Source organism: Oncorhynchus clarkii, chromosome 18 (assembly GCF_045791955.1).
Source record: "Oncorhynchus clarkii lewisi isolate Uvic-CL-2024 chromosome 18, UVic_Ocla_1.0, whole genome shotgun sequence".
Taxonomy (NCBI): Eukaryota; Metazoa; Chordata; class Actinopteri; order Salmoniformes; family Salmonidae; genus Oncorhynchus; species Oncorhynchus clarkii.
In genome coordinates, this window is record NC_092164.1 from 29605291 (window position 1) to 29631803 (window position 26513).

Sequence of the window (26513 nt, forward strand, 5' to 3'; positions counted from 1 at the left end):
CAGCAGTGATGTTTTGGGGCTGTTGCTGGGCAACGCGGACTTTCAACTCCCTCCAAAGATGTTCTATGGGGTTGAGATCTGGAGACTGGCTAGGCCACTCCAGGACCTTGAAATGCTTCTTACGAAGCCACTCCATTGCCCGGGCGATGTGTTTGGGATCATTGTCATGCTGAAAGACCCTGCCACGTTTCATCTGCAATGCCCTTGCTGATGGAGGTTTTCACTCAAAATCTCACGATACATGGCCCCATTCATTCTTTCCTTTACACGGATCAGTCATCCTGGTCCCTTTGCAGAAAAACAGCCCCAAAGCATGATGTTTCCACCCCCATGCTTCACAGTAGGTATGGTGTTCTTTGGATGCAACTCAGCATTCTTTGTCCTCCAAACACGACGAGTTGAGTTTTTACCAAAAAGTTATATTTTGGTTTCATCTGACCATATGACATTCTCCCAATCTTCTTCTGGATCATCCAAATGCTCTCTAGCAAACTTCAGACGGGCCTGGACATGTACTGGCTTAAGCAGAGGGACACGTCTGGCACTGCAGGATTTGAGTCCCTGGCGGCGTAGTGTGTTACTGATGGTAGGCTTTGTTACTTTGGTCCCAGCTCTCTGCAGGTCATTCACTAGGTCCCCCCGTGTGGTTCTGGGATTTTTGCTCACCGTTCTTGTGATCATTTTGACCCCACGGGGTGAGATCTTGCGTGGAGCCCCAGATCGAGGGAGATTATCAGTGGTCTTGTATGTCTTCCATTTCCTAATAATTGCTCCCACAGTTGATTTCTTCAAACCAAGCTGCTTACCTATTGCAGATTCAGTCTTCCCAGCCTGGTGCAGGTCCTTTGACAGCTCTTTGGTCTTGGCTATAGTGGAGTTTGGAGTGTGACTGTTTGAGGTTGTGTACAGGTGTCTTTTATACTGACAACAAGCTCAAACAGGTGCCATTAATACAGGTAATGAGTGGAGGACAAAGGAACCTCTTAAAGAAGAAGTTACAGGTCTGTGAAAGATAAATATCTTGCTTGTTTGTAGGTGGCCAAATACTTATTTTCCACCATAATTTGCAAATAAATTCATAAAAAATCCTACGATGTGATTTTCTGGATTTGTTTTTCATTTTGTCTGTCATAGTTGAAGTGTACCTATGATGAAAATTACAGGCCTCTCATCTTTTTAAGTTTTAACTTGCACAATTGGTGGCTGACTAAATACTTTTTTGCCCCACTGTACAAGATACACTAATATGTCTTATGTTGAGTGAATTTGATACTACTCATTATCAAAGCTGGTTTAAAATCTCAGCACTGTGATCATCTTCAAAGCAATTGAAAGTATATAGGCCTAACCACTTCCTATGTGATGACATCTAGGGCACTCAATGACCAGGGTTGGGTGAGACGATGCATACTGACAGACAAAACACACAACTCACACATACAAACCTGTTTCCCATTTAACCCAAAGGGAAGGGACAAGGAACTAGAACACACCATATGCCACAGACACAGAGCAGAACCATATGTGCAACAATCTCAATGCCCACCCATTGAGTTACAGATATGGTGTGGGTCTATCTATATTTGACTTTAATGCAAATCCGTTAATCAGAGACAGAAAAGCTCAGTGGAGTTACATAAGGGTTTATGTACAGCCCCGCATTTCAACTTGATTTGGCCGATGTATTAAGCCTTAACAATAGGCTGAGGTCCTGCTCTCTGGTGACCATGGCAACAGGTATGCGGGAAAATAAATCCCTCTCTGTGAGCAGCACAGGTGTTCACTTACCCCATGCCCTGTGCTGAAAACCTGCTCCCTCGCCTGCCTCGGTCACGCTCTTCCCCTAGAGAGAGGGACAGTCAAGTTACACTATTGAAAAAAACATAACACTACAGAAAATACAATGCATTGTCCTTGTGGACAATGCATATTCAAATGTTATTGCGCGCCCCTACAACAGATGGAGCCCTGCATTCTGCAACAATTTAGTCACATTTTGTGACCCTTTGACTTGGCTGTAAGAGTAAAATGTTTATTTGGTGGAATCGGTGCAAGCTGCACATTCTATCTAGTCACCGCATTCCAAAGTCTTGTTTTTTGAGCGGCTAAAACCATGATTTGGTGAAACAGTAAAGTGCATTATTGTCATACGTCAATATTGAGCTAATAGGGCACAGTTTTACAATCGAGATATCAGATATGGCATTGAGCTACGGATCATGCAAAATGCACACAGGCCATTGCGAGTGCATATAAGCCTCATTGCCTAAATATAACAGGCCTCAAATTTACTGTTAGATTAATACATGGCTACTAGCAGTAGGTATTATATTTAGAGTTTACAATCTAGCTAATGTGTTTTGAGTTTACTCTCTCAGGTGGTGAATTAGCCCCAAATGAATTAGCCTGTCATATTAGTGCACATGAAGATGTATGCTAATTATTCTAATATGTATATATACATACATACACACATACATATACACACATATATATATATATTTTTTAATTTGAACATTTTGGAGCCCTATTTTGACAGTAAAATGTAAGAACCTAATTGTCAACCCAAAATGTAATGACAATCATGAGATTAGGGTGAACATAAAAATATGAGTATACACTACATACTATTAGTTCATTTTATTATTCTGTAAACAAACAGTATCCTTTCAGTTGAGAGTACTAGCACTTTGCCTGTCTATCAGAAGTTGATGCTATGCAACCTCTTGCTAGCTTGTTAGCATAACAAATTACTAGCTAGACTTCGGGTGTGTTTGTAAATTCAAATCTGGAATGCCAGAGTGCGCTCTGAGCATTCGTAAATTCAGGGCGTTGTCAGATTGTCCGTTCTTAAATTCAGAGCGCACACTTGACAATATGGCCGTGGAATAGGGTTGATCTGAGCGTACTGAACTCACAACGGCAATCAAGCACCCAAGCTAACTGGATAACATCTCAAGCGGACCATTTTACTCGCCCTAGCAGAGCTGGTTAACCTGTTTTCATGTTATCCAGAGCGTTGATGACTAACTGTGATGCTGCCAACAATTTAATTACTTTTTTTGCCGATGTTTAATGACACCAGCCACATTCAACAGTTGTTGAGCGTTTGTAAATTCATCAGTTATTCTGCGCTCTGCCTCTGGTAGTCAGATGAGAGTGCTCTGAAATCTGGGTAGATAGCCAGAGCGAATTTACGACCTGTACGACTATACCATTTAGCTAAGCTATGAATGATGTGAATAATCAAGTAAATACAAGTTGAGTAGTTAGTTTGATAGCATAAAGAAAATATACTGGCAAGTTTGTTGTACGAGCAGCCTACTAATGTTACAGTAGGTAACTAACATACCTGGTACATAATGTTGTAATGATATGCTGTGCGGTTCGTAAGGATAGCGTAGATAACAAATTGTCAGCCAACATAACGCGTAACATAACTTATTTGAAAAGACATTACTTACATTGCTCAACATTTTGTTAACATTTGTCATAATTAGTTAAAGCAACGAATTTGTATCCGCTCTCGTCGGCTGCATATTTTCCGACAATTTCTTCAAATCTGAAAACGTTGTGAAGCAATGCCCATTTTCTGAAGAATTACATTATGGGCACAAAAAGCACAGATAGTGTCCACTGCATCTATACTTCATATTTTGGCAAATTTAGCACGACATCCGGGAACTTTTGGCATACTAACTATATCCATACAATGGCCAATAAGCATACTATATACTCAATTTATGTCACAAATAGTATGGTTAGTGTGAGTATTTGAACACAGCTCGTTTCAGGAGTCCAATCAACAAGCTCTTCACACCGAAACCCATGGGCCATATTACGGTGCATTCTGAAAGTATTCAGACCCATTCCCCTTTTCCACATTCTGTTACGTTACAGCCTTATTCTAAAATGGATTAAATAAATAAAAATCCTCATCAATCTACACACAATATCCGGTAATGACAAAGCAAAAACAGGGTAAGATATTTTTGCAAATGTATTAGAAATAAGACTGAAATACCTTATTTACAAAAGTATTCAGAGCCTTTGCTGTGAGACTCAAAATTGAGCTCAGGTACATCCTGTTTCCATTGATCATCCTTGAGATGTTTCTACAACTTGGAGTCCACCTGTGGTAAATTCAATTGATGGACATGATTTGCAAAGGCACACACCTGTCTATATAAGGTCCCACAGTTGACAGTGCACGTGAGAGCAAAAACCAAGCCATGAGGTTGAAGAAATTGCCAGTAGCGCTCCGAGACAGGATTGTGTCGAGGCACAGATCTGGGGAAGGGTACCAAAACATGTCTGCAGCATTGAAGGTCCCCAAGAACACACTGGCCTCCATCATTCTTAAATGGAAAAAAGTTTGAGACCACCAAGACTCTTCCTAGAGCTGGCCGCTCGGCCAAACTGAGCTATCTGGGGAGAAGGGCCTTGGTCAGGTAGGTGAACAAGAACCCAATGGTCACTCCGACAGAGCTCCAGAGATCTCCTATGGAGACGGGAGAGCCAGAACCCTCAAGAAGGACAATAATCTCTGCAGCACTCCACCAACCAGGCCTTTATGGTAGAGTGCCAGACAGAAGCCACTCTTCAGTAAAAGGCACATTACAGCCCACGTGGAGTGGGCTGTAAGGACTCTCAGACCATGAGAAACAAGATTCTCTGATCTGATGAAACCAAGGTTAAACGCTTTGGCCTGAATGCCAAACGTCACGTCTGAAGGAAACCTGGCACCCTCCCTACGGTGAAGCATGGTGGTGGCAGCATCATGCGGTGGGGATGTTTATCCAGCGGCAGGGACTGAGAGACAAGCCAACCTGACAGAGCTTGAGAGGATCTGCAGAGAAGGGGAGAAACTCCCCAAATACAGGTGTGCAAAGCTTGTAGTGTCATACCAAATAATACTCAAGTCTGTGTTTGAATGTGTTTAAATACTTCTGTAAATGTAATATTTTTTTAGCAAACATTTCTAAAATCCAGTTTTTGCTTTGTCATTATGGGATAGCGTGTGTAGATTGGTGAGGGGAAAAAACTATTTAATCAATTTTAGAATAAGGCTATAACATAACAAAATGCGGAAAAAGTCAAGGGTTCTGAATACTTTCCGAATGCACTCTATGTAGTGGAGAAACTTACCTCTTCCTCTGCCTCTCCCCCTGTGGCCTCGCTCTGTGCCCCTGCCTGCTATCCCAGCAGCCTTTCCGCCATCCAGACCATTCTCCTGTCCACGGACTGAGAGGAGAGGGAACACGCATGAGGTAGTGAGGGAAAACAGATGCGTGTGAAGTCTGAAATTAGGTTTGAAGTTAGAATGTCGGTTAAGTCGCTACAATGCGGGAATGTTTTTTTCTTCAGAAATCTAAGGCGAGAATATTTGTGGCACACACTGTCCCTCCATGACAACGGCAGGAACCACAAAGGGTCTACACTGGGGTGCCAGTGTCACTTCCCATGACAATGCAAAGGTATGTGATCTCTACTCACACTCTCGTCCCCTGCTGGCCCCTCGGCCCCTGCGTGAGGCCCCACCTCTACGACGTGCCACGTCCCTCTCTGCTCCTCTCTCCCTGTTATCCTTTCCTTCCTCTCCGGTCTCGGCGTGGCCAGGCTCCTTCTGACCAGACACTCCTTTCTTCTTCCCCACCATCTCCCAAGAGTCCTGAGGAGACCGGTGAGGTGACCGACAGGGTTGTTTGATTATGTTAGGCAAAACCTAACTTCCACTTAAGTCAAATTTGTACGTAGTCTCCCACTGACATGAATGCAAGACTAAATGAAAATTTACTTAAGTGGAAGTTAGGATTCGCCCTGTAGTGAGCTAGATGGTTAACCTTGTTAACTCCCTCCCTTTGGTCCAACTCATAAGCCCTGACAAAGACCAAACTCACAGTATCTGGGCTACCCTCCAGCAACACATTGATGGCTCTGTTGACATCTCCGTTGCAGTCGTGCAGCGCAATCATGGACTCATCCTGGTCCTTGCCTGTGATGTCAATCAGCTGGACGGGGGAAACGGATGAGAATCTTCAGTGAGTATATTGCCATGTAGCCCAATACACTCGTACCGATATATGGGTTGAAAATGGCAGATTTGGTCACTGATAAGCGCCTAAATTGGAACGCAGCGACTGTACAGTAACATGCTATAAATGACATCAGAGCTCAGGCTCTGTGCTTCAGTGCTATATGGATTTTGATTGACAGCCGTTCTGAACTTGAACACCGCACATGACAAGAAGTTGCCCACATCCCTCCTCCTAATTGGGCAACTTTTGCAAAAGAAATTGACTGGGAAATGCTGTAAATTAAGAAGAATCGATGTATTTTGAAAGATGAGACTATTTTAACAAATACCACTTTGATGTCATACAAACAAGCCAAACACCCTTCCAAATGTGCACTTCACATTTCTATATCATATACAGTGTCAGCATTTATCATTACTATGTCTGATGTAGTTACAAGATGAGATGGCATCATACATTGGGTTGATTTGAACAGAATGAGCCCGTTTGTCTATTGTGAAGTAATACGCACCTAAATGCACTCATGACTCCTATGCACACCAAAATTACAAATAAGTATCTCTGAATTGCTTTGTGAAAGCCTAACACTAAGATTGTATTTTATAACTTAGCTAGTCATGTTGGCAAGAGAACAAGCTTTGAAATGACACCCACCTGTCCCAGTTTGTAATTTAAAATGGTCAGTTTTTGGATTGCGTAAAAAGTAATAGGTGCAATGGAGGGGATGTAGGGTTGTAATTCCGAACAAAACTAAAAGTGTGCCTGCACTGGTCCCGAAACCACACAGCTAGGTCAGCTAAAAAAAAAAAGCACCTTGTAGTTGAACACTCTTCTTTGAGTCATAAAAGTACATTGAAATTACTTAGGAACTGTGCACACTTTGGAGAGGTGTGTTGCCACTTGGGAGACACCAGTTAGTCCTCTGTCAAACCCTTGTAATTTTTTGGTCTTATGTTGCTCCTACCGCATACTTTCCAGAAATATTGTTATGTTACTGAATAAATGGAGTATTTTCAGATTTTGTAAACAAATGCGGCAAAAAGTACAGTAAATGTAAAATCCACATAAAACCGTATAATGTTTGGATTCAGTCTTGTGGTAGGTGAACCTGTTGTGTCCTCAGCTTGTCTAATAAATTGTCCCATAATCTTAGAACTGTTCCCGTTCAATTGCTACCATGCTTATGCCTTTCCTATTTCAATATAGCCCTATCCACATAGGCCAATTCCCCCAACTGTTAAGGAACGCATCTGATTAATTTATACTTCAGGAAGTGAAGTAAAGCTCAGCTCTAGTTAGCAGACCAGAGAAAAAGATACTAAAAGGTGGTTTGATGCTGCAAGTCAGGACACTACAGTGTAGAGGTCCACCGATTAATCGGTATGGCAGATTAATTAGGGCCGATATCAAGTTTTCATAACAATTGGAAATAGGTATTTTTGGGCGCCGATTTTTTTTAAGTATATTTTTTTATACCTTTATTTAACTAGGCAAGTCAGGGGCAGAACGACAGATTTTCACCTTGTCAGCTCAGGGGATTCAATCTTGCAACCTTACAGTTAACTAGTCCAACGCTCTAACCACCTGCCTCTCATTGCACTCCACGAGGAGCCTGCCTGTTACGCGAACGCAGTAGAAGCCAAGGTAAGTTGCTAGCTAGCATTAAACTTATCTTATAAAAAACAATCAATCATAATCACTAGTTACGTGGTTGATGATACTCGTTTATCTAGCGTGTCCTGCGTTGCATATAATCGATGCAACGCTGGGGGATGATTTAACAAAAGCGCATTTGCGAAAAAAGCACAATCGTTAGATGACTGTACCCAACCATAAACACCAATGCCTTTCTTAAAACCAATACACAGAAGTATATGTTTTTAAACCTTCATATTTAGCTAAAATAAATCCAGGTTAGCAGGCAATATTAACCAGGTGAAATTGTGTAATTTCTCTTGCGTTCATTGTACGCAGAGTCATGCGTGTTTGGGCAGCCTGGCTCATTGTGAACTAATTTGCCAGAATTTTACGTAATTATGACATAACATTGAAGGTTGAGCAATGTAACAAGAATATTTAGACTTAGGGATGCCACCCGTTAGATAAAATACCGTACGATTAGTTTGGCACTATAATGTGAATCAGGCATTTCACTGAAATAATAAACGTTTTGTTTTCGAAATTCAACCATATTAATGACCAAAGGCTCGTATTTCTGTGAGTTATTATGTTATAATTAAGTCTATGATTTGATAGAGCAGTCTGACTGAGCGATGGTAGGCAGCAGCAGGCTCGTAAGTATTCATTCAAACAGCACTTTCATGCGTTTTGCCAGCAGCTCTTCGCAAGCACAGCGCTGTTTATAACTTCAAGCCTATCAGCCTAATGGCTGGTGTGACCGATGTGAAATGGCTAGCTAGTTAGCTGGGTGTGCGCTAATAGCGTTTCAAACGTCACTCGCTCTGAGACTTGCGAGTAGTTATTCCCCTTGCTCTGCCAGTGGAGCGATGGGTAACGCTGCTTCGAGTGTGGCTGTTGTCGATGTGTTCCTGGTTCGAGCCCAGGTAGGGGCGAGGAGAGGGACAGAAGCTATACTGTTACACTGGCAATACTATAGTGCCTATAAGAACATCCAATAGTCAAAGGTATATGAAATACAAATGGTATAGAGCGAAATAGTCCTATAAATACTATATTAACTACAACCTAAAACCTCCTACCTTGGAATATTGAAGTCTCAGGTTAAAAGGAACCACCAACTTTTATATGTTCTCATGTTCTGAGTAAGGAACTCAAACATTAGCTTTTTTACATGGCACATATTGCACTTTTACTTCCAACACTTTGTTTTTGCAATATTTAAACCAAATGTCATTATTTATTTGAGGCTAAATTGATTTTTATTGATGTATTATATTAAGTGTTCATTCAGTATTGTTGAAATTGTTATTATTACAAATAAATATATATATATATCTTTTTTTTTTTTTTTTTATTCGGCCGATTAATCGGTATCGGCTTTTTTGGTCCTCCAATAATCGGTATCGGTGTTGAAAAATCATAAATCGGTCGACCTCTACTACAGGGTTTCCGTTAGTTGGCAATTGGCGGCTTTTGGCCAATAAAATATATGCAAAGTCGATAAATAAAACAGTTGCAGGCCAAAATGGCCGCGAGAAAAAAAATCCCAATGCTTTTTTCCATTGATAGAAATACCAGTTGAAGGAAATACATTTGACCGTCATGCTTATAGGTCTATAGGATAATTTGCATAATTTAGTGTAATTAAAAATTGTCCTGTGTATTTTCATTAGTCATCATGCATCTTATTTATTCAACAACTATCGCAAGCGAAAAGCATACAGAGCCTATTTTGAGAAGGATTTATTTTGCAGCTCTTCAGCTGGTTGCTGCTAGAGTAAAATGCGCAACAATTCTAAATACAATTGCGTGTTAAAAACAGTTTTGGTGCATGATTAAAGCATTACTATTTTTATTTCTCAACGGGTAATTGAAGAGCGCCTCCCATTCACAATTCAAGTGCAAGCAACAGGCTATCAGCACATTACCCACCACTTTACAATGTGAGTTGGAGACATACTTAATTGTTTGAAACCTGAATTTTTATTTCATATTATGAGGCATGTCTTACCTGGCATCAAAGTAGCCAATAGTGCCTATTAACTCCAACCATGGAAATGTGGAGGCAATTCTTTTATAAAAAAAGACGTCATAGGTGCGTGTGAGTTTCCTACCATTTCTACAGTTCAGTGTGCCAGTTATGATTTTCATATGCACATTTTCGTGGAACAGTTTCATTTCAATAATAACGTTTATTTTCTCAAAATCATTGCCACGTGGTTAATCATAAAAATCTGAATCGAAATGATACAAATCTAAAAGTCAACTTTATGCGAGATCACCAGCCATATAGACACATTGAGATCCATTGGCGGCTAAAGATATGAGTGAATGGAAACACAGCAGTAGGCCTACAACTTCCATTGCCCTTTCACACCGAGGATGGGTGATTATCGAGGGGGAGATTGTTGTAAAGATTTTTCTAAAAACTTACTGTGAGGAACTATAGTTTCTATATAATTCGCAATGGATGGAGAAAAAAAACGCCTTCCTACATTTCCGCACAGCAGGTCAGGTACTTCTATGCGTGTTCAGCTGCACGCACTCTCTCAACATTATCAGGACAGAGAAAAAACAGACACTTGCACATTGCTCACATGGCACACTCAAAACAAAAGACAATTAAATAATTGACAAATCTCGTAGATAATGGTTATGAAATAAACCCAAACTGGTTTATCGCATGTGCAGCAGGTTGTGAACTCTGCAAACAACATTTCCACTCAGAATGATAACTGTAATTTGCTAATTAACATGCATTACACAAATGTTATGTAACCAAATTATGGGGATTAACAACATATTTACTACTGGTGAAATATGTAAATGGAGAATTGACAAAAACAAAACAAAGGGCTAACAATTCACACAATGAAACAATTTAAACAATTCCAGGCTGTATCACAAATGGCCGATTGGGAGTCCCATAGGATGGCGCACAATTGGACCAGTGTTGTCCGGGTTAGGACATCATTGTAAATAAGAACCATTCTGCCACACCACTCCCCTTCTTGTCTTAACATTTTAAATTATACTCAAGACATTATCAACACACACAGTTTAGATGCTTTTCACTGACAGTCGCAACTCAACCAGCCAGGCCTATTGCCACGTGCGCTGCTTAAAGTGTGGGCTTGCCAAACAGGCATAGACCTACGGCTAGTGATTTCAAACAATCCACAGCTATTTTTTTATAGAAGCTAATGATCGTCGATTCCTCTGTGGCTAAGACATGCTTTCTGGTGAAGTATTTTTAATGATTATTTCTGTATAGACTGGAGTAATTACATAATTTTGGCAACAGTACTTCCATTTACTTCCCTATTGGACTCATAGCTATGCCATTTCTCTCCTGTTCTATTGGTTCTTATCAACAAAAAAAATATTGTCTAAAAGCCAAAGACACAAGCCTAGTCGTATTAGCAACCCATCCTAGTTGTTGCATCTTAGATTCCCCCTCTATCTAGGTTTCTAACAGCGATTTTCTTCGGTCACATATGGAACGCTATCAGATGCGCTGTTTCGAATGGTGTTTTCCCAGGTGAGCTGTTCTCCCCCGCAAATGGAAATTTGGCAAATGTTTGAAAGTGATGTTTTATTGGCTGCTTCATTACATGAGTTGCATGTTCTGTTAAGATGCATTACCATAATCTAAATGTGATTTCCGTCATACTAAGCACAGTGGGCGGACTCATTAATGGGCTGTGCACCAAATCAAATCACATTTTATTGGTCACATACACATGGTTAGCAGATGTTAATGCAAGTGTAGCGAAATGCTTGCGTCTCTAGTTCCAACAGTACAGTAATATCTAACACGTAATCAAACAAATTCACGACTATCTGATACACACAAACGTAAAGGGATGAATAAGAATATGCACATATAAATATATGGATGAGCGATGGCCGTGCAGCATAGGCAAGATGCAGTAGATTGCATAGAATACAGTATATACACATTAGAGATCAGTAATGAAGGGGTCCGGTAAATTTCTCAAATGCTTAGTAAATAAAAATGTTCCCGGACACATTGGCTGGCACCAAAATATCTTGAAGGGAAACCCTGGAACAATACTAGATCTCTTTGAATGTACACCAATGTAACGGACCTCCCTTCAGGCAGCAAAAAGGGTCTAAAAGTGCAGTGGGATGCTACATGTGATGAAGGGAAGGCTAAGTTCTCACCTGCTTGACTTTCTCTTCAAAGTCAGCATCATTGTGGTCCGAAATCATCTGCGCGAGTCGGATCTGCTCAGCAGTGGCCTGTGTGGAGAAAGGGTGGAACATCAACTTCTAAGTCACAAAGTTGTTTAAAGGGGTCTCTTATGTCATTTCAATGACAATCGTTTATCCACCCATTAAGAATTGGTGCGGTACTACGTGTAGCTTTTCCATCACTATTAAACAAACAATTAAAGGGTCTAGTCAATCCGGCAAATGCTGCATAACTGCTCAATCGGAAATTACCTTTACATTTCTATTGCGCAATCTAACGCTTCAGCAATACAGATTGGATAGAGCCCCAAGTGAAAAAAAATGCACAGGTGGGTGATCCTGACAACATAAAATCATACAGAACTCAGTGTTTTCCACTTCAATTAATATAGGTCATTTTTCAATTATCTAGTCAGAAATAAAAGTTGTCCGAGCCTTCTCCACTAGAAGGAACGATATGCATCTCCTAGCTATCTATTGATAGGACAGGTGTCGCCCTGTCAGTCATCAAGCGAGTGATGACAGAAAAACACTGCTGGTTTGACAGTCTGCCCCGCATCACGGTACCTGTGGGCAGTGTTATTTGTGCACTGGGATTGGTTGTAGTTCAATTTCATTACACGGAGTGAGGAGAGAAAAATGCTTCATCGTTCGTGAGAGAATTTCAGGGTTCTTTTGTACTACCATTTTACTCATATACAGTTCATTCGCAAAGTATTCAGACCTCTTGACTTTCTCAACTTTATTTAATTAACAGTCTTATTCTAAATAAATGTTTTTTCACAATCTACACACAATTCGCTCTTAATGACAGAGCAAAAACAGGTAATTTTTTTTGCAAATTTATTCAAAATAAAAACAGAAAAACCTGTACATAAGTACTCAGACCCTTTGCTATGAGACTTGAAATTGAGATCAGGTGCATTGTGTTTCCATTGATCATCCTTGAGATATTTCCACAACTTGATTCATGTCCAACTCTGGTAAATTCAATTGACTGGACATAATTTGGAAAGGCACACACCTGTGTATATAAGGTCAGGGAGGTGACCAAGAACCGAATGGTCACTGACAGAGCTCTAGAGTTCCTCTGTGGATATAGGAGTACCTTCCAGGAAGACAACCATCTCTGCAGAACTCCACCAAATCAAGCCTTCATGGAAGAGTGGCCAAACGGAAGTCACTACTCAGTAAAAGGCACAAGATAGCCCTCTTGGAGTACGCCAAAATGAACCTAAAAGGACTCTCACTCCTGTAGCATCATACCCAAGAAGACTCGACAATGTAATCGCTGCGAAAGGTGCTTCAACAAAGTACTGAATAAAGGGTCTGAATACTTAGTTGAAGTCAGAAGTTTACATAAACACGTTTTAATGACTACAATCTAAGTGTTTCAACCACTCCACAAATTTATTGTTAACAAACTGTAGTTTAGGCGGTTAGGACATCTAATTTGTGCATGACACACATAATTTTTCCAACAATTGTTTACAGACAGATTATTTCACTTATAATTCACTGTATCACAATTCCAGTGGGTCAGAAGTTTACATACAATAAGTTGGCTGTGCCTTTAAAAAGCTTGGAAAGTTCCAGAAAATGTAATGGCTTAAAGAAGCTTCTGATAGCCTAGCCATGATTTGAGTCAATTGGAGGTGTACATGTAGATGTATTTCAAGGCCTACCTTCATACTCAGTGCCTCTGTGCTTGACATCATGGGAAACTACCGTCATCATGAAGTGCTTTGAGAGATTAGTCAAGGATCATATCGCCTTCACCCTACCCGACACCCATATCGCCTTCACCCACTCCAATTTGCTTACCGCCCCAATAGGTCCAGAGATGACGCAATCACACTGCCCTAAAGCATCTGGACAAGAGAAATACCTATGTAAGAATGCTGTTAATTGACTACAGGACAGCATTTAACAACATAGTACCCTCCAAACTTGCCCTGTGCATCTGGGTCCTGGACTTGATGGGACGCCCCCAGGTGGTGAGGGTAGGAAACATCTCCCCCCCGCTGATGCTCAACACTGGGACCCCACAAGGGTGGGTTCTCAGCCCTCTCCTGTACACCCTGATCACCCATGACTGCGTGGCCATGCACGCCTCCAACTCAATCATCAAGTTTTCAGATGACAACAGTAGTGGGCTTGATTACCAACAACGACACGATGGCCTACAGGGAGGAGGTTAGGGCCCACCTCACACTCAAGGTCAACAAAAGGAGATGCTCGTGGACTTCAGGAAACAGCAGAGGGAGCACCCCGCTATCCATATCGACGGGACAGTAGTGTAGAAGGTGGAAAATTAAGTTCCTCTACCTGCCCTCCAGAACACCTACAACACCCGATGTCACAGGAAGGCCAAAATTATCATCAAAGACAACAACCACCCGAGCCACTGCCTGTTCACCCCGCTATCATCCAGAAGGCGAGGTCAGAACAGGTGCATCAAAGCTGGTACCGAGAGACTGAAAAACAGCTTCTATCTCAAGGCCATCAGACTGTTAAACAGCCATCACTAACATTGAGTAGCTGCTGCCAACATACTGGCTCAAAATCTCTAGCCACTTTAATAATTAAAAATGGGATGTAATAAAGGTATCACTAGTCACTTTAAACAAACGCCACTTCATATATTGTTTACATACTCTACATTACTCATCTCATATGTGGAGCAGTGTATACTATATACTACTAGCAGTGTATATACTACTAGTGTATATACTGTACTTTATACCATCTACTGCATCTTGCATCGCTTATCCATATATTTATATGTACATATTCTTATTCATTCCTTAACACTTGTGTGTAAAAGGTAGTTGTTGTGGAATTGTTGCATTACTTGTTAGATATTACTGCATGGTCGGAACTAAAAGCACAAGCATTTCGCTACACTCGCCATGTGTATGTGACCAATAAAATTAGATTTGATTTGAAAATCAAAAGAAATCAGTCAAGACATCAAGAAAAAAATTGTAGACCTCCACAAGTCTGGTTCATCCTTGGGAGCAATTTCCAAACGCCTGAAGGCACCACGTTCACCTGTACAAACAATAGTATGCAAGTATAAACAACATTGGACCACGTATCCATCATAAGCTCAGGAAGGAGTTTATCATAAGCTCGTTCTGTCTCCCAGAGATGAACGTACTTTGACACGAAAAGTTCAAAATATTCCCAGAACGGCAGCAAAGGACCTTGTGAAGATGCTGGAGGAAACAGGTACAAAAGTATCTGTATCCACAGTAAAAAAAACTAGTAAAAACCTATATTGATGTTACGTATACAGGTATCCTGTGTCTGTGTGTGTGTGTGTGTGTATATCCTGTGTTCTTTTCTCTCCTTCTCCCCTCACAGGTGAAAATCATCACTCCCCAATCAGTCACCAATCCAATCATCAATCAGAAGACACACCTCCTGTTTCCTACCCTATCACAGTTCCTTTCCCTTGGTTTAAAAACCCCATCAGTTGTTTGCTCTAGAGCTCAATCTCTCTGTAAATGCCATGTTTGTAGATCTCTGTGTTTCACTCTCTCTGTGTATTAACCTCTCTTTTGTTTGAGCACCTCCATAGCACTTTGTGAGTATTGTGAGTATTGTTTTTGGTTATGGTGTTTGTGTTTGATTGCTGGTGGGAAAAGGGGGAACCAAGACAAGTCGCCCATGGGCACACACTACCCGTAGGTAGACTTTGTTAACTACACTAGTTAGAACTGGGCGGACCACCCACTGTATTTTTGGTTAGTTAGTTAGCTGTTAAAGTAGGCTAGTCTAGCTTAGGGGGTTTTTGAATACTTATTGTTTCTTTCCTTGGGTCCAGCTCAGCCCCTCTTCCTGCTCCCTCCATTACCGTGTGTTTATTAATAAACACCCTGAGTTTGACGGTAGATTTCAGTTGTGGTTATTTCGTTCACACTTTTACTTTGTCACTATTATAATTTGCATGAGTTATGTTACGGGTCTCATTACCATCCCCCCTAGACTGTCGGGCCAAAAGGGATTCGTAACAATCGACATAATCTAAAAGGCAGCTCCACAAGGAAGAAGCCACTGCTCCACAACCGCCATAAAAAAGCCAGACTACGGTTTGCAACTGCACATGGGGACAAAGATCGTGCATCTCGTCTGATGAAACAAAAATATAACTCTTTGGCCATAATGACCATCGTTATGTTTGGAGGAAAAAGGGTAGACTTGCAAGCCGAAGAACACCATCCAAACCGTGAAGCACTGGGGTGGCAGCATCATGTTGTGGGGGTGCTTTGCTGCAGGAGGGACTGGTGCACTTCACAAAATAGATGGCATCATGAGGCAGGATAATTATGTGGATATATTTAAGTAACATCTCAAGACATCAGTCAGGAGTTAAAGCTTGGTCGCAAATGGACAACGATCCCAAGCATACTTCCAAAGTTGTGGCAAAAAGGCTTAAGGACATCAAAGTCAAGGTATTGGAGTGGCCATCACAAAGCCCTGACAACAATCCTATAGAAAATTTGTGGGCAAAACTGAAGAAGCGTGTGGAAGGAAGGAGGCCTGACTCATTTACACCAGCTGTGTCAGGAATGGGCCAAAAATCACCCAACTTATTATGGGAAACCCGTGGAAGGCTACCTAAAATGTTTGACCCAAGTTAAACAATTGAAAGGCAATGCTACCAAATACTAATTGAGTGTATGTAATCTTCTGACCCGCTGGGAATGTGGTGAAAGAAATAAAAGCTGAAAAATCCTTCTCTAGTATTATTCTGACATTTCACATTCTTAAAATAAAGTGGTGATCCTAACTGACCTAAGACAGGGAATTTTTACTAGGATTACATGTCAGGAATTGTGGAAAAACAGTTTAAAATGTATTTGGCTAAGGTGTATGTACACTTCTGACTTCAACTGTATGTATATGTGACTTCATTTTTTTATTTCAAATACATTAGCAAAAATTTCTGTTGTCATAATGGGATATTGTGTTGAGATAAAAATAAAAAAATTAAATCCATTTTCAAATAATGTTGTAACTTAATGTGGAAAAATTAAAGGGGTCTGAAAGCTTTCCGAATGCACTGTATAGGCCTTGTTGTTATTTCTTATATTAACGTTTGTGTGAGGGGCGTTAACTCACCAGCATTCCGACCAGAAACATGACTTTTATGAATTGGATCATTTGTACGTACCCCTCAAGGAAATTGAACATATCCCAGAGGCTGCTCCAAGATGCCACCGGTGGAGAAAAGGTTTAAGGAGTGGACTTCTAGTCTGAATCCAGGAGGCGTGCACACCATCCACCGATTCCGAGTATATTACTCTCTAATGTTCAGCCCCTGGTCAATAAAGTAGATGAGCTCAGGGCCCGGATCTCCTTCCAGAAAGACATCAGGGACTGTAACATACGTTTCACAAAATCATGGCTCTCTCCGGATGAACTGTCCCCGTCCATAAGGCCAGCTGGGTTCTCAGTACATCGCACAGACAGGAATAAAGAACTCTCCGGGAAGAAGGCAGAACAGTGTTTCATGATTGACTACTCATGATGTGATTGTGATAACGTACAAAAAATAAAGTCCTTTTGTTCACCCGACCTAGAATACCACAATGAAATGCCTGACCGTATTACCTCCAAAGAGAATTATCTTTGGTTAGTCACAGCCGTGTATATTCCCCCTCAAGCCAATACCACAATAGCCCTCAAGGAATTACACTGGACTTTGTGCAAACTGGAATCCACATATCCTGAGGCAGCATTTATTCTAGCTGAGGACATTAAAAAATAAAATCTGAGTAAAACGCTACCAAAGTTCTGTCAACACATTGCCTGTAGTACTCACGCTTCAAAAACTCTCAACCATTGTTACTCTCCCTCCTGGCATGGCTACAAGGCCCTCCCTCCCCTCCATCTTCCCTTATGCAAATCAGATCACAACTCCATTCTGCTCCTCCCTTCCTATAGACAGAAACACAAGGTACCCGTGCTAAGTAGGGATGCATAATATATCGGTGAATTTATCAGAATCGTACGATATTAGCTAAAAATGCCAACATCGTTATCGGCCAATGTCTAGTTTAACGCCCGATGTGCAAAACCGATGTCAAAGCTGACGTGCTTACCTATATAACGAAGGTACATGACGTAATGACGCCACGTAAAATGTTGTGCAACACAGCATTCCTAAACAAGCCCACAATATGTGCTGTGTGGATTAAGCAGTCAACAAGTCATTTGAAAGAGTAACAAAATGTCAGTGAGAACTCAAAAGGCGAAATCCATTAAAGCCAAGATAATGGAATTCATTGCCATTGACAATCAACCGCTCTCTGTCGTGGGTGATGTTGGCTTTCGCTGACTGGTCGAGCACCGGATAAATCTACCAAGTGCGCTATTTTTCCGATGTTGCCCTACCAGAGTTACACAGTAATAGCATCACGGTAATTAGCTTCACGACATACATACTATGGAACACCGTTTGGGTCTTTGCGTGTCAAAAAAGATATTAGCACGGTCAAAGCTATACAAAAAGGTCAGCAAACACCGGCCTCGAACGATGTGTTTACAATACCACTTTGGTAATACAGCATTATTTGTTCGACCGCAACTTCTGGGGTAGCTAGCTTTAGCTTGGTACCTAGCTAGCACCAATACAACTAGCCTGAAAACAATGACCAGTAGACACTGCAGTCATTTTCATTATTCTTGGCAATAATTTAGGAATCCTTGTGAGTAAGTATTAGCTAGGTTGCCACTTGTTGTTCGCCTAATGAAATTGAACTTCAGTTCATGAAAATAAATAGCTAGTCAGCTACTTAACCCTGTTGCCCAAAGCTAACGGTATAAGCAGCCAGCTAGCGTCATCTGGCTAGTGAGGCTCGACCGGACTGGGTTATGTGTTGTGAAGCTAGCCACAAAAAGGATTAGGCACAATAGCGGAATTTGCAGTTTGCCTTCAAAATACAAGTATGTAATTGACAGTGATGCAAATTAATACAAATAGTAGAATTATGCCATAATTTTACTTTGAAGGCTAACCTCAAAGTCCACTATTGTGGCTAATCCTTTTTGTGGCTAGCTACAACAGATGGGTCCGACCACCATTAATCAAATAAGAACTGTCTTATAAATTAGGATTACTTTAGATGACACCTAGCTATATAGTTAGCTAGTTAACTATAGCAACTGAAAACAGATTGTTTGCATCCATGAGCTGGCTAGCTTTATTTATGACCAGTACTCTAGGTGCACGAGACAACTTTACCAGCATCATAGCATACGTATCGATGAATCGTTATGACATCTGAAATAAGAGTGAGTGTAATCAATGTGTAATAACTACGTAAAAATGTATGAACGCGTTAAATTGTGACGCGCAATCATATTCAGGTCCTGATTGGTCAACAAGCTTATTTGACATGTCAAATAGTGTTAAATAGTACATTTTTTGACACGCGAAGACCCAACGGCCTTCCATAGAAATCCTGGTTGAGAATGAAACGACTGAACAACGAAACAGCACAGCAAGTAAGTGAAAAAAATAGGTTTTGATTACGTTTTGCTGGTAATGGGGACATACGTAAATGCCAACAAAATAACTTTTGGGTCAGTGTAGTGTGTGAGTAATCTTAACTAGGCAAGTCAGTTAAAAACAAATTCTTATTTACAATTGCGGCCTGCCCCGGCCAAACCAGGACGATGCTGGGCCAATTATACGCCGCCCTATGGGACTCCCAATCCCGACCGGATGTGATACAGCCTGGATTTGACCAGGGACTGTAGTGATGCCTCTTGCATTGAGATGCAGTGCCTTAGACCGCTGCTTCCATTTGTGTGTTAACTATTTAACTGTACTAGAATGCTTAAGAGGGCGCAAAATGTTAAATATCGGAATTGTTTTTATTTGGCATGGAAAATATCAGATAGCGGTATCGGCCAAAAAATTTCATATCGGTGCATCACTAGCGCTAAGGTCTATTCAACACTGGACTGACCAATCGGAATCCATGCTTCAAGATTGTTTTGGTCACACAGACTGGGACATGTGCCAGGTAGCCTCAGAAAAACATTTGATGTATACACGGACACAGCGACTGAGTTCATCAGGAAGTGTATAGAGGATGTTGTTCCCACTGGGACTATTAAAACCTACCCAAACCAGAAACCGTGGATAGATGGCAGCATTTACGCAAACCTGAAAGCGCGATCCACCGCATTTAACCATGGCAAGGTGACTGGGTATATGGTCAAATATGAAAAGTATATTTGTAGTTCCCTGCGTAAGGCAAACAAACAGGCAAAAAGTCAGTAGAGACAAAGTGGAGTCGCAATTCAACACCTTAGACACGAGACAAGCGGCAAGGTCTACAAAGAGAAATCGCGCTGCAAGTCCTGCCTCTCCCATCTCCTCATTGGTTATACCCACTTGGGTGACTGAAGACGAACGAGGTCAGTGGCGGAAATGCACCGAATTTATGAAAGTTTCCAACCGCAATATAAAGTCACGAGAAGAAAACATCTGGAAGAATGAGAGATGACTAGAAACAATTTGTTTGACCGTTTTATGTATGGATTAGAGTAGAGTTGGTGGAGTAGAGGACATTGTGCATTTCAGGTAACATAACTTAATGTTTATATCCCAGGACAAATTAGCTAGCAAGTGCAAGCTAGCTAGCTAAATTGCCATAAGTGTTTAATGCATTTTGACCTGTTCCCAAATGAATATAATTGATTCAGAGTTTGTTTTGATATTTTAACCGGTGTGTCGTGATCGTGTTTGGTGTGGGGGGACAAAATTAATTTATGCACAATGGTGCACGAGCACAGATGGTTTGGGTTCCATGTCAGAGCATGCGCAGACCAGCTGGCTGGAGTGTTAACGGCATGTTCAATCTCTCCCTATTCCAGTCTGCTGTCACCACTTGCTTCAATATGTCCACCATTGATTTCTTGGGTACAGGAACAAAGGTAACTGAACTACCGATTAATCGATATCGGCTTTTTTGGCTTTTTTGATCATCAAATAAATCGGTATCGGCGTTAAAATCATACTTACAAAGCATGTAGAGGTCTGTAATTTTTATCATAGGTACACTTCAACTGTGAGAGACGGAATCTAAAACAAAAATCCAGAAAATCACATTGTATGATCTTTAAGTAATTAATTTGCATTTTATTGCATGACATAAGTATTTGATCACCTACCAACCAAGTAAGAATTCCGGCTCTCACAGTCCTGTTAGTTTTTCTTTAACTGACTTGCCTAGTTAAATAAAGGTTAAATAAAATATCACAACATTTCTTAATCTGGGAGGTAAAGTTGATAAAGTACTCAATCATTTTGCTGTGTATTTCAGCTGGAACCAAGGCATTAGAATGTACCAGAGGCCACCAAAATATGGGTCAGGCGGCAAAAAATGTTTTTGCTCAGGGGAGGCCTGGCTGGTTACTTTTTTTATTTGGCTGGCTACTCCAGATACCTGTGGAAAACACTGAGTACTACTTCCAACTAAGGCATTGCACCATGAAAACTAAAGCATCTGCTGTTGGGTCAGTGTGTGCTCCCCAAAATGGCACCCTATTCCTTAAAGTGGTGCACTGATTTTGACTAGGGCTGTAATTGCAATGCTTTTTGCATGGCAAAAATGAAGACACGAAGCAGACCAGTCTCTTCGGCCTTTTAAAAACCTGCTGTATGTAAAATATTGTGTGCTATAGTTTGGATGACAACATGTTTGTTTCAAACTTTAGGACTGTTTTCCTTAAGAAGATCAATCTGCTTTGTGTTGTGATTCCTTGCCATGATACTAATGCGTATCGCAATACTGGTTTTGTCTTGGCCCTACTTTTGACCATAGGGCTCTGGTCAAAAGTAGTGCACTTTAGGAAATAAGGTGTCATGTGGGACACACACCAATGTAAAAATCATCCAGAACCACTTCCAATGTGTTTCACCATGAAAACTAATGCATCAGCTGTTGGGTCAGTGTGTGAGGTGACTAAGTGCATGACATCCTGTGTGGGCAGCAGGGTCGAGGGCCGGGTACCAACCTGAGGCCTCTGCTTGTGCTGTGTCTGGCCTGTCTGCGTCTGGCCTGTCTGCGTCTGCTGCTCCCAGCTGCCGCGGGCTCGGTTTCCGCCCACTGGGGTCATAGTTTACAGTATTTACAAAGGAATAACACCTGCGAAAGAAAAATGGGAGAGTGAGGTTCTGTGGCAAATAGAAGGGGTCCAGGGTCCTCCCAGACTAAGAATCTCAGTTCTGGTGACTTTAAAAGGACATTCCACAACCTAAATGAATGAAACATGATTTCTACAATAAGATGGGTAAAATTCTTAATATACAGGACCATGCATATAGCTTATACTATCAGGTATGCTATTAGCAATAAACATTATCACATGTAGTCCAAATGATGCTGCAAGGTGGCTATAAATAATTAGGCTGAAGCATGGGGCAACATTTACCCTATTGGGCTAATCATTAGCTAGATCCCAAAAGTAAATATTTTAACTAATCAGCATATTGATGAACTGTATGTCCCAAAAAACTTGCATAAACACAGGAATATAATGTAGGCCTAACTCTTAGGGTAACTTGGGGTAACCAGGCACAGGGTAATGCGCACCCTGCCTGTACTTCTCCCAGGAACAACTTTATGTCCCCCCCTCCCCCATTGGTTTGACAAACTCACAGTAAATACTGTCCAGTGGGGCAAAAAAAGTATTTAGTCTGTCATTGCCAACAAAGGGTATATAGGTATATAACAAAGTATTGATAAACTTTTGTTTTTGACCAAATACTTATTTTCCACCATAATTTGCAAATAAATTCATTATTATAAATCCTACAATGTGATTCTGGATTTTTTTTCTCTCATTTTGTCTCTCATAGTTGAAGTGTACCTATGATGAAAATTACAGGCCTCTCATCTTTTTAAGTGGGAGAACTTGCACAATTGGTGGCTGACTAAATACTTTTTTGCCCCACTGTATATCGGGATACTATTTGAAAATATATATATATATATCTATCATCTCATTTTTATAATATCACAACAACAAAAAAATTGCACAAGTTTCCTGTACCAAAAACCTCTATTTTTCCTTCATTGCTTGTCCTTTTAAATAGGAAGCCAATGTTTTCATGACAGTTCAGAACTCATTCTCATGGCTCTCTTGACCCTCTGCTGCATATGGTGAGCAATCTGTTTGGAACATTAAATAGCCATAAAAATACTGTTCAAAAATATAAAAATGCAACATGTACAGTATTGGTCCAATGTTTCATGAGCTGAAATAAAATATCCCAGAAATGTTTCCTATGCAGAAGAAGTGTATTTCTCTCAAATGTTGTGCACAAATTTGTTTACACCCCTTTTAGAGAGCATTTCTTCTTTGCCAAAATAATCCATCCACCTGACAGGTGTGGCATATCAAAAAATTAGGTAGTCACCTCATACAAGTACTTGGGAGTATTGCTAGATGGTACACTGTCCTTCTCTTAGCACATATCAAAGCTGCAGGCTAAAGTTAAATCTAGACTTGGTTTCCTCTATCGTAATTGTTCCTCTTTCACCCCAACTGCCAAACTAACCCTGATTCAAATGACCGTCCTACCCACGCTAGATTACAGAGACAATTTATAGATTGGCAGGTAAGGGTGCTCTCAGGCAGACAGACGTTCTTTACCATTCGGCCATAAGATTTGCCACCAATGCTCCTTATAGGACACAATCACTGCACTCTATACTCCTCTGGAAGCTGGTCATCTCTTTATACCTATCGCAAGACATGTGGGATATTGATGCTCATTTCTAGAAACCCTCAGAGGCCTCACTCACCCCTATTTGAGACACCTACTACAGCCCTCATCCTCTACATACAACACCCGTTCTGCCAGTCACATTCTGTTAAAGGTCCCCAAAGGACACATTCCTGGGTCGCTCCTCTTCAGTTTGCTGCAGCTAGCGACTGGAACAAGCTGCAACAAACACTTCAACTGGACAGTTTTATCCCACATCTCTTTATTCAAAGACTCAATCATCGACACTTACTGGACAGTTCCGTGGCTGCTTTGTGTGATGTATTGTCTCTACCTTCTTGCCCTTTGTGCTGTTGTCTGTGCCCAATAATGTTTGTACCATGTTTTGTGCTGCTACCATGTCGTCATGTGTTGCTGCCTTGCTATGTTGTTGACTTTAGGTCTCGCTTTATGTAGTGTCTCGTGATGTGTGTTTTATCCTATATTTATATATTTTTTTATATATTTTATTTTTAATCCTAGCCCCCATCCCGGCCTTTTGGTAGGCCGTCATTGTAAATATGAATGTTAAATAAAATGTTCAATTAAATCGTAGTAGCACTTAAGAATCTGAGAATATCGTATCATGAGATCCCTGGCAATTCCCAGCCCTAATTTTCATTAGTGAACTTGTGGAAATAGATAGGGTTTATGACTGGTTGTGGTAACGACCCATCCAAAGTGATGGTTAACTAGCTAACCTTAACTAATTTTAACCAAGTTAGCTAATTGGACAGCTAACGTTAACTAATTCACTTTAATTGGGTAACGTTGGATAACTCGTATATGCAAATGCTGTCCGATGTAATGGGAGTTCGTTAACTAATTGAGACCAGGCAAATTACGTTTGTCCCACATTTGCTGGGAAGTTAGCTAGCTAACGTCAACTAAAAATAACTACAGGTAGCTTGCTAGCTAATTTAGCATGTTTTAATGGTGTCTACTAGCGAACGATGCAACATCACTACGGATATATTCTCAACATGTTTTTATTTAGCTGACGTTAGCGCGCTAACTAGCTATTGGTGTCTTTGGCTTAACTTGGCTAGCTGACGTTAAATAATATTCATGGAGTTTGTAACTAAAACCATTAGTTAGTTAACATCAGGTATTTCAAGAAATATAATTGTTTCGAAAACATTGACTAACATTTAGCTAGCTAAGATGCTATGTCATTTTTTAGGGGACATCCAGCTAACGTTAGCTTTATCGAAGTTGTCGATGAGATTCCGTTCTTCTCAACCTCGACGATGGCGAAAATAAGACTTACTAACAATCAGCATTGCAACTAGCTAACTACATTGTTCTCAACCACTCAAATCACCACCGTTAGCTTAACGTATCCACATGTTCATTCGTACCGCATGCTATTGAGCCCACAGACGCATAGGCCGCACATTAACGTGGTAATTAACGCACAAATTGCACTATGCAGAACCAAGACACCCCTTTAGAAACGCTACCGATGTGTTCTTGTATACACACACACACACGACACAGAGGCTCTAGGTAGGCCCGTAGGCCCAAAATAATGTAAATAAATGATATACTGACCAGAAACCCAGTTGAAGTCTGATTCTGCAACACAACCGACCAAGCGGTCTCTCTATCGACCTCCTAGTCGAAATTCGACAAAATAAAACCTCTAGAGTAATACACGTATCTATGTGAGGAATTATGCCGAACCGACTCGCGCAGACAATAAGCGAGGGACTTGGAATGTACCTGTTTCTTTTCCACTCTGACGCTACATATAGCTCCGTCATGTGGTTGACTGGGCGCTTCAAGGAAGCTAGACATTCGACACGTGGTCACCCACCTCTAAGAACTGCAATAAAATAGATAAACTAAAATATTTATAGTAATTGCCTATCCTAGACTGTCCGATTTGTCTTATTGATTGGGTGTTTAGCAGGACCACTATAAGGCTAATATACAGTACCAGTCCAAAGTTGACACCTACTCATTCAAGGGTTTCTTTATTTGTACTATTTTCTACATTGTATAATAGCGGAGAAATCAAAACCATGAAATAACAGATAGGGAATCATGTGGTAACCAAAAGTGTTAAAGCAAAATATATTTTACATTCTTCAAAGTAGCCACCCTTTGCCTTGACAGCTTTGCACACTTCGCAAGTGTGCGCAAAGCTAATTTGTTTAACACTTTTTTGGTCACTACATGATTCCATATGTGTTATTTCATATAGTTGGTCTTTACTATTATTCTACAATGTTGAAAATAGTAAAAATAAAAATCCTTGAATGAGTAGGTGTCCAAACTTTTGACTCGTACTGTACATGGAGTATGAACAGATCATTCAAACCAGCGGCAACAAGCACTGGGGCAGAACACAAGTGTCTTCACATTCTCAAAAATGCAACTTGACATCTGTCCAACCAAATATACTGCACCTAAGCCTTAATAAGGATAGTCCCCTTTTTTTTCCCCAATTTTTGCCTAAAATGACATACCCAAATGAACTGCCTGTAGCTCAGGCCCTGAAGCAAGGATATTCTTGGTACCATTTGAAAGGAAACATTGAAGTTTTTGGAAATGTAAATTGAATGTAGGAGAATATCACACAATAGATCTGGTAGAAGAAAATTTAAAAAAAATCATTTTTCTACCACAATCTTTGAAATGCAACAGAACAGTCCCAAATCTAGCCATCACTCTGGTTGTAATTCTGATGGTGTCCACAAGATGGCATCCGTGTATGTGCAAAGTTTCAGGCAGATAACTTGAACTATGAGCAAACTACATGACATTTAGTGTGAAGTCACCCAGGTACATTTAGGCAAATCATGAAGGAGACATTT

The 26513-nt window shown here is 40.7% G+C and overlaps 1 protein-coding gene across 18 annotated transcripts in view; it reads right to left on the minus strand.

The window, feature by feature from the left end:
• LOC139373300 (ubiquitin-associated protein 2-like) overlaps positions 1 to 25465 on the minus strand; it is an 83475-nt gene extending 58010 nt beyond the window's left edge. For 14 of the 18 annotated variants that reach the window (XM_071113674.1, XM_071113670.1, XM_071113665.1 and 11 more), the window contains exons 1-7: positions 25246 to 25434; positions 21939 to 22069; positions 11868 to 11945; positions 5901 to 6011; positions 5497 to 5671; positions 5149 to 5244; positions 1789 to 1843 (exon numbers count right to left, since the gene is read on the minus strand). In XM_071113674.1, coding sequence (XP_070969775.1) covers positions 1789 to 1843; positions 5149 to 5244; positions 5497 to 5671; positions 5901 to 6011; positions 11868 to 11945; positions 21939 to 22040 — 617 coding nt within the window. In that variant the 5' untranslated portion in view covers positions 22041 to 22069; positions 25246 to 25434. Of the gene's footprint in view, positions 1 to 1788; positions 1844 to 5148; positions 5245 to 5496; positions 5672 to 5900; positions 6012 to 11867; positions 11946 to 21938; positions 22070 to 25245 lie in introns of all 18 variants that reach the window. The other 4 variants (XM_071113673.1, XM_071113676.1, XM_071113675.1 and 1 more) reach the window with 3 other exon arrangements.
• Between the last annotated feature and the right edge of the window lie 1048 nt (positions 25466 to 26513).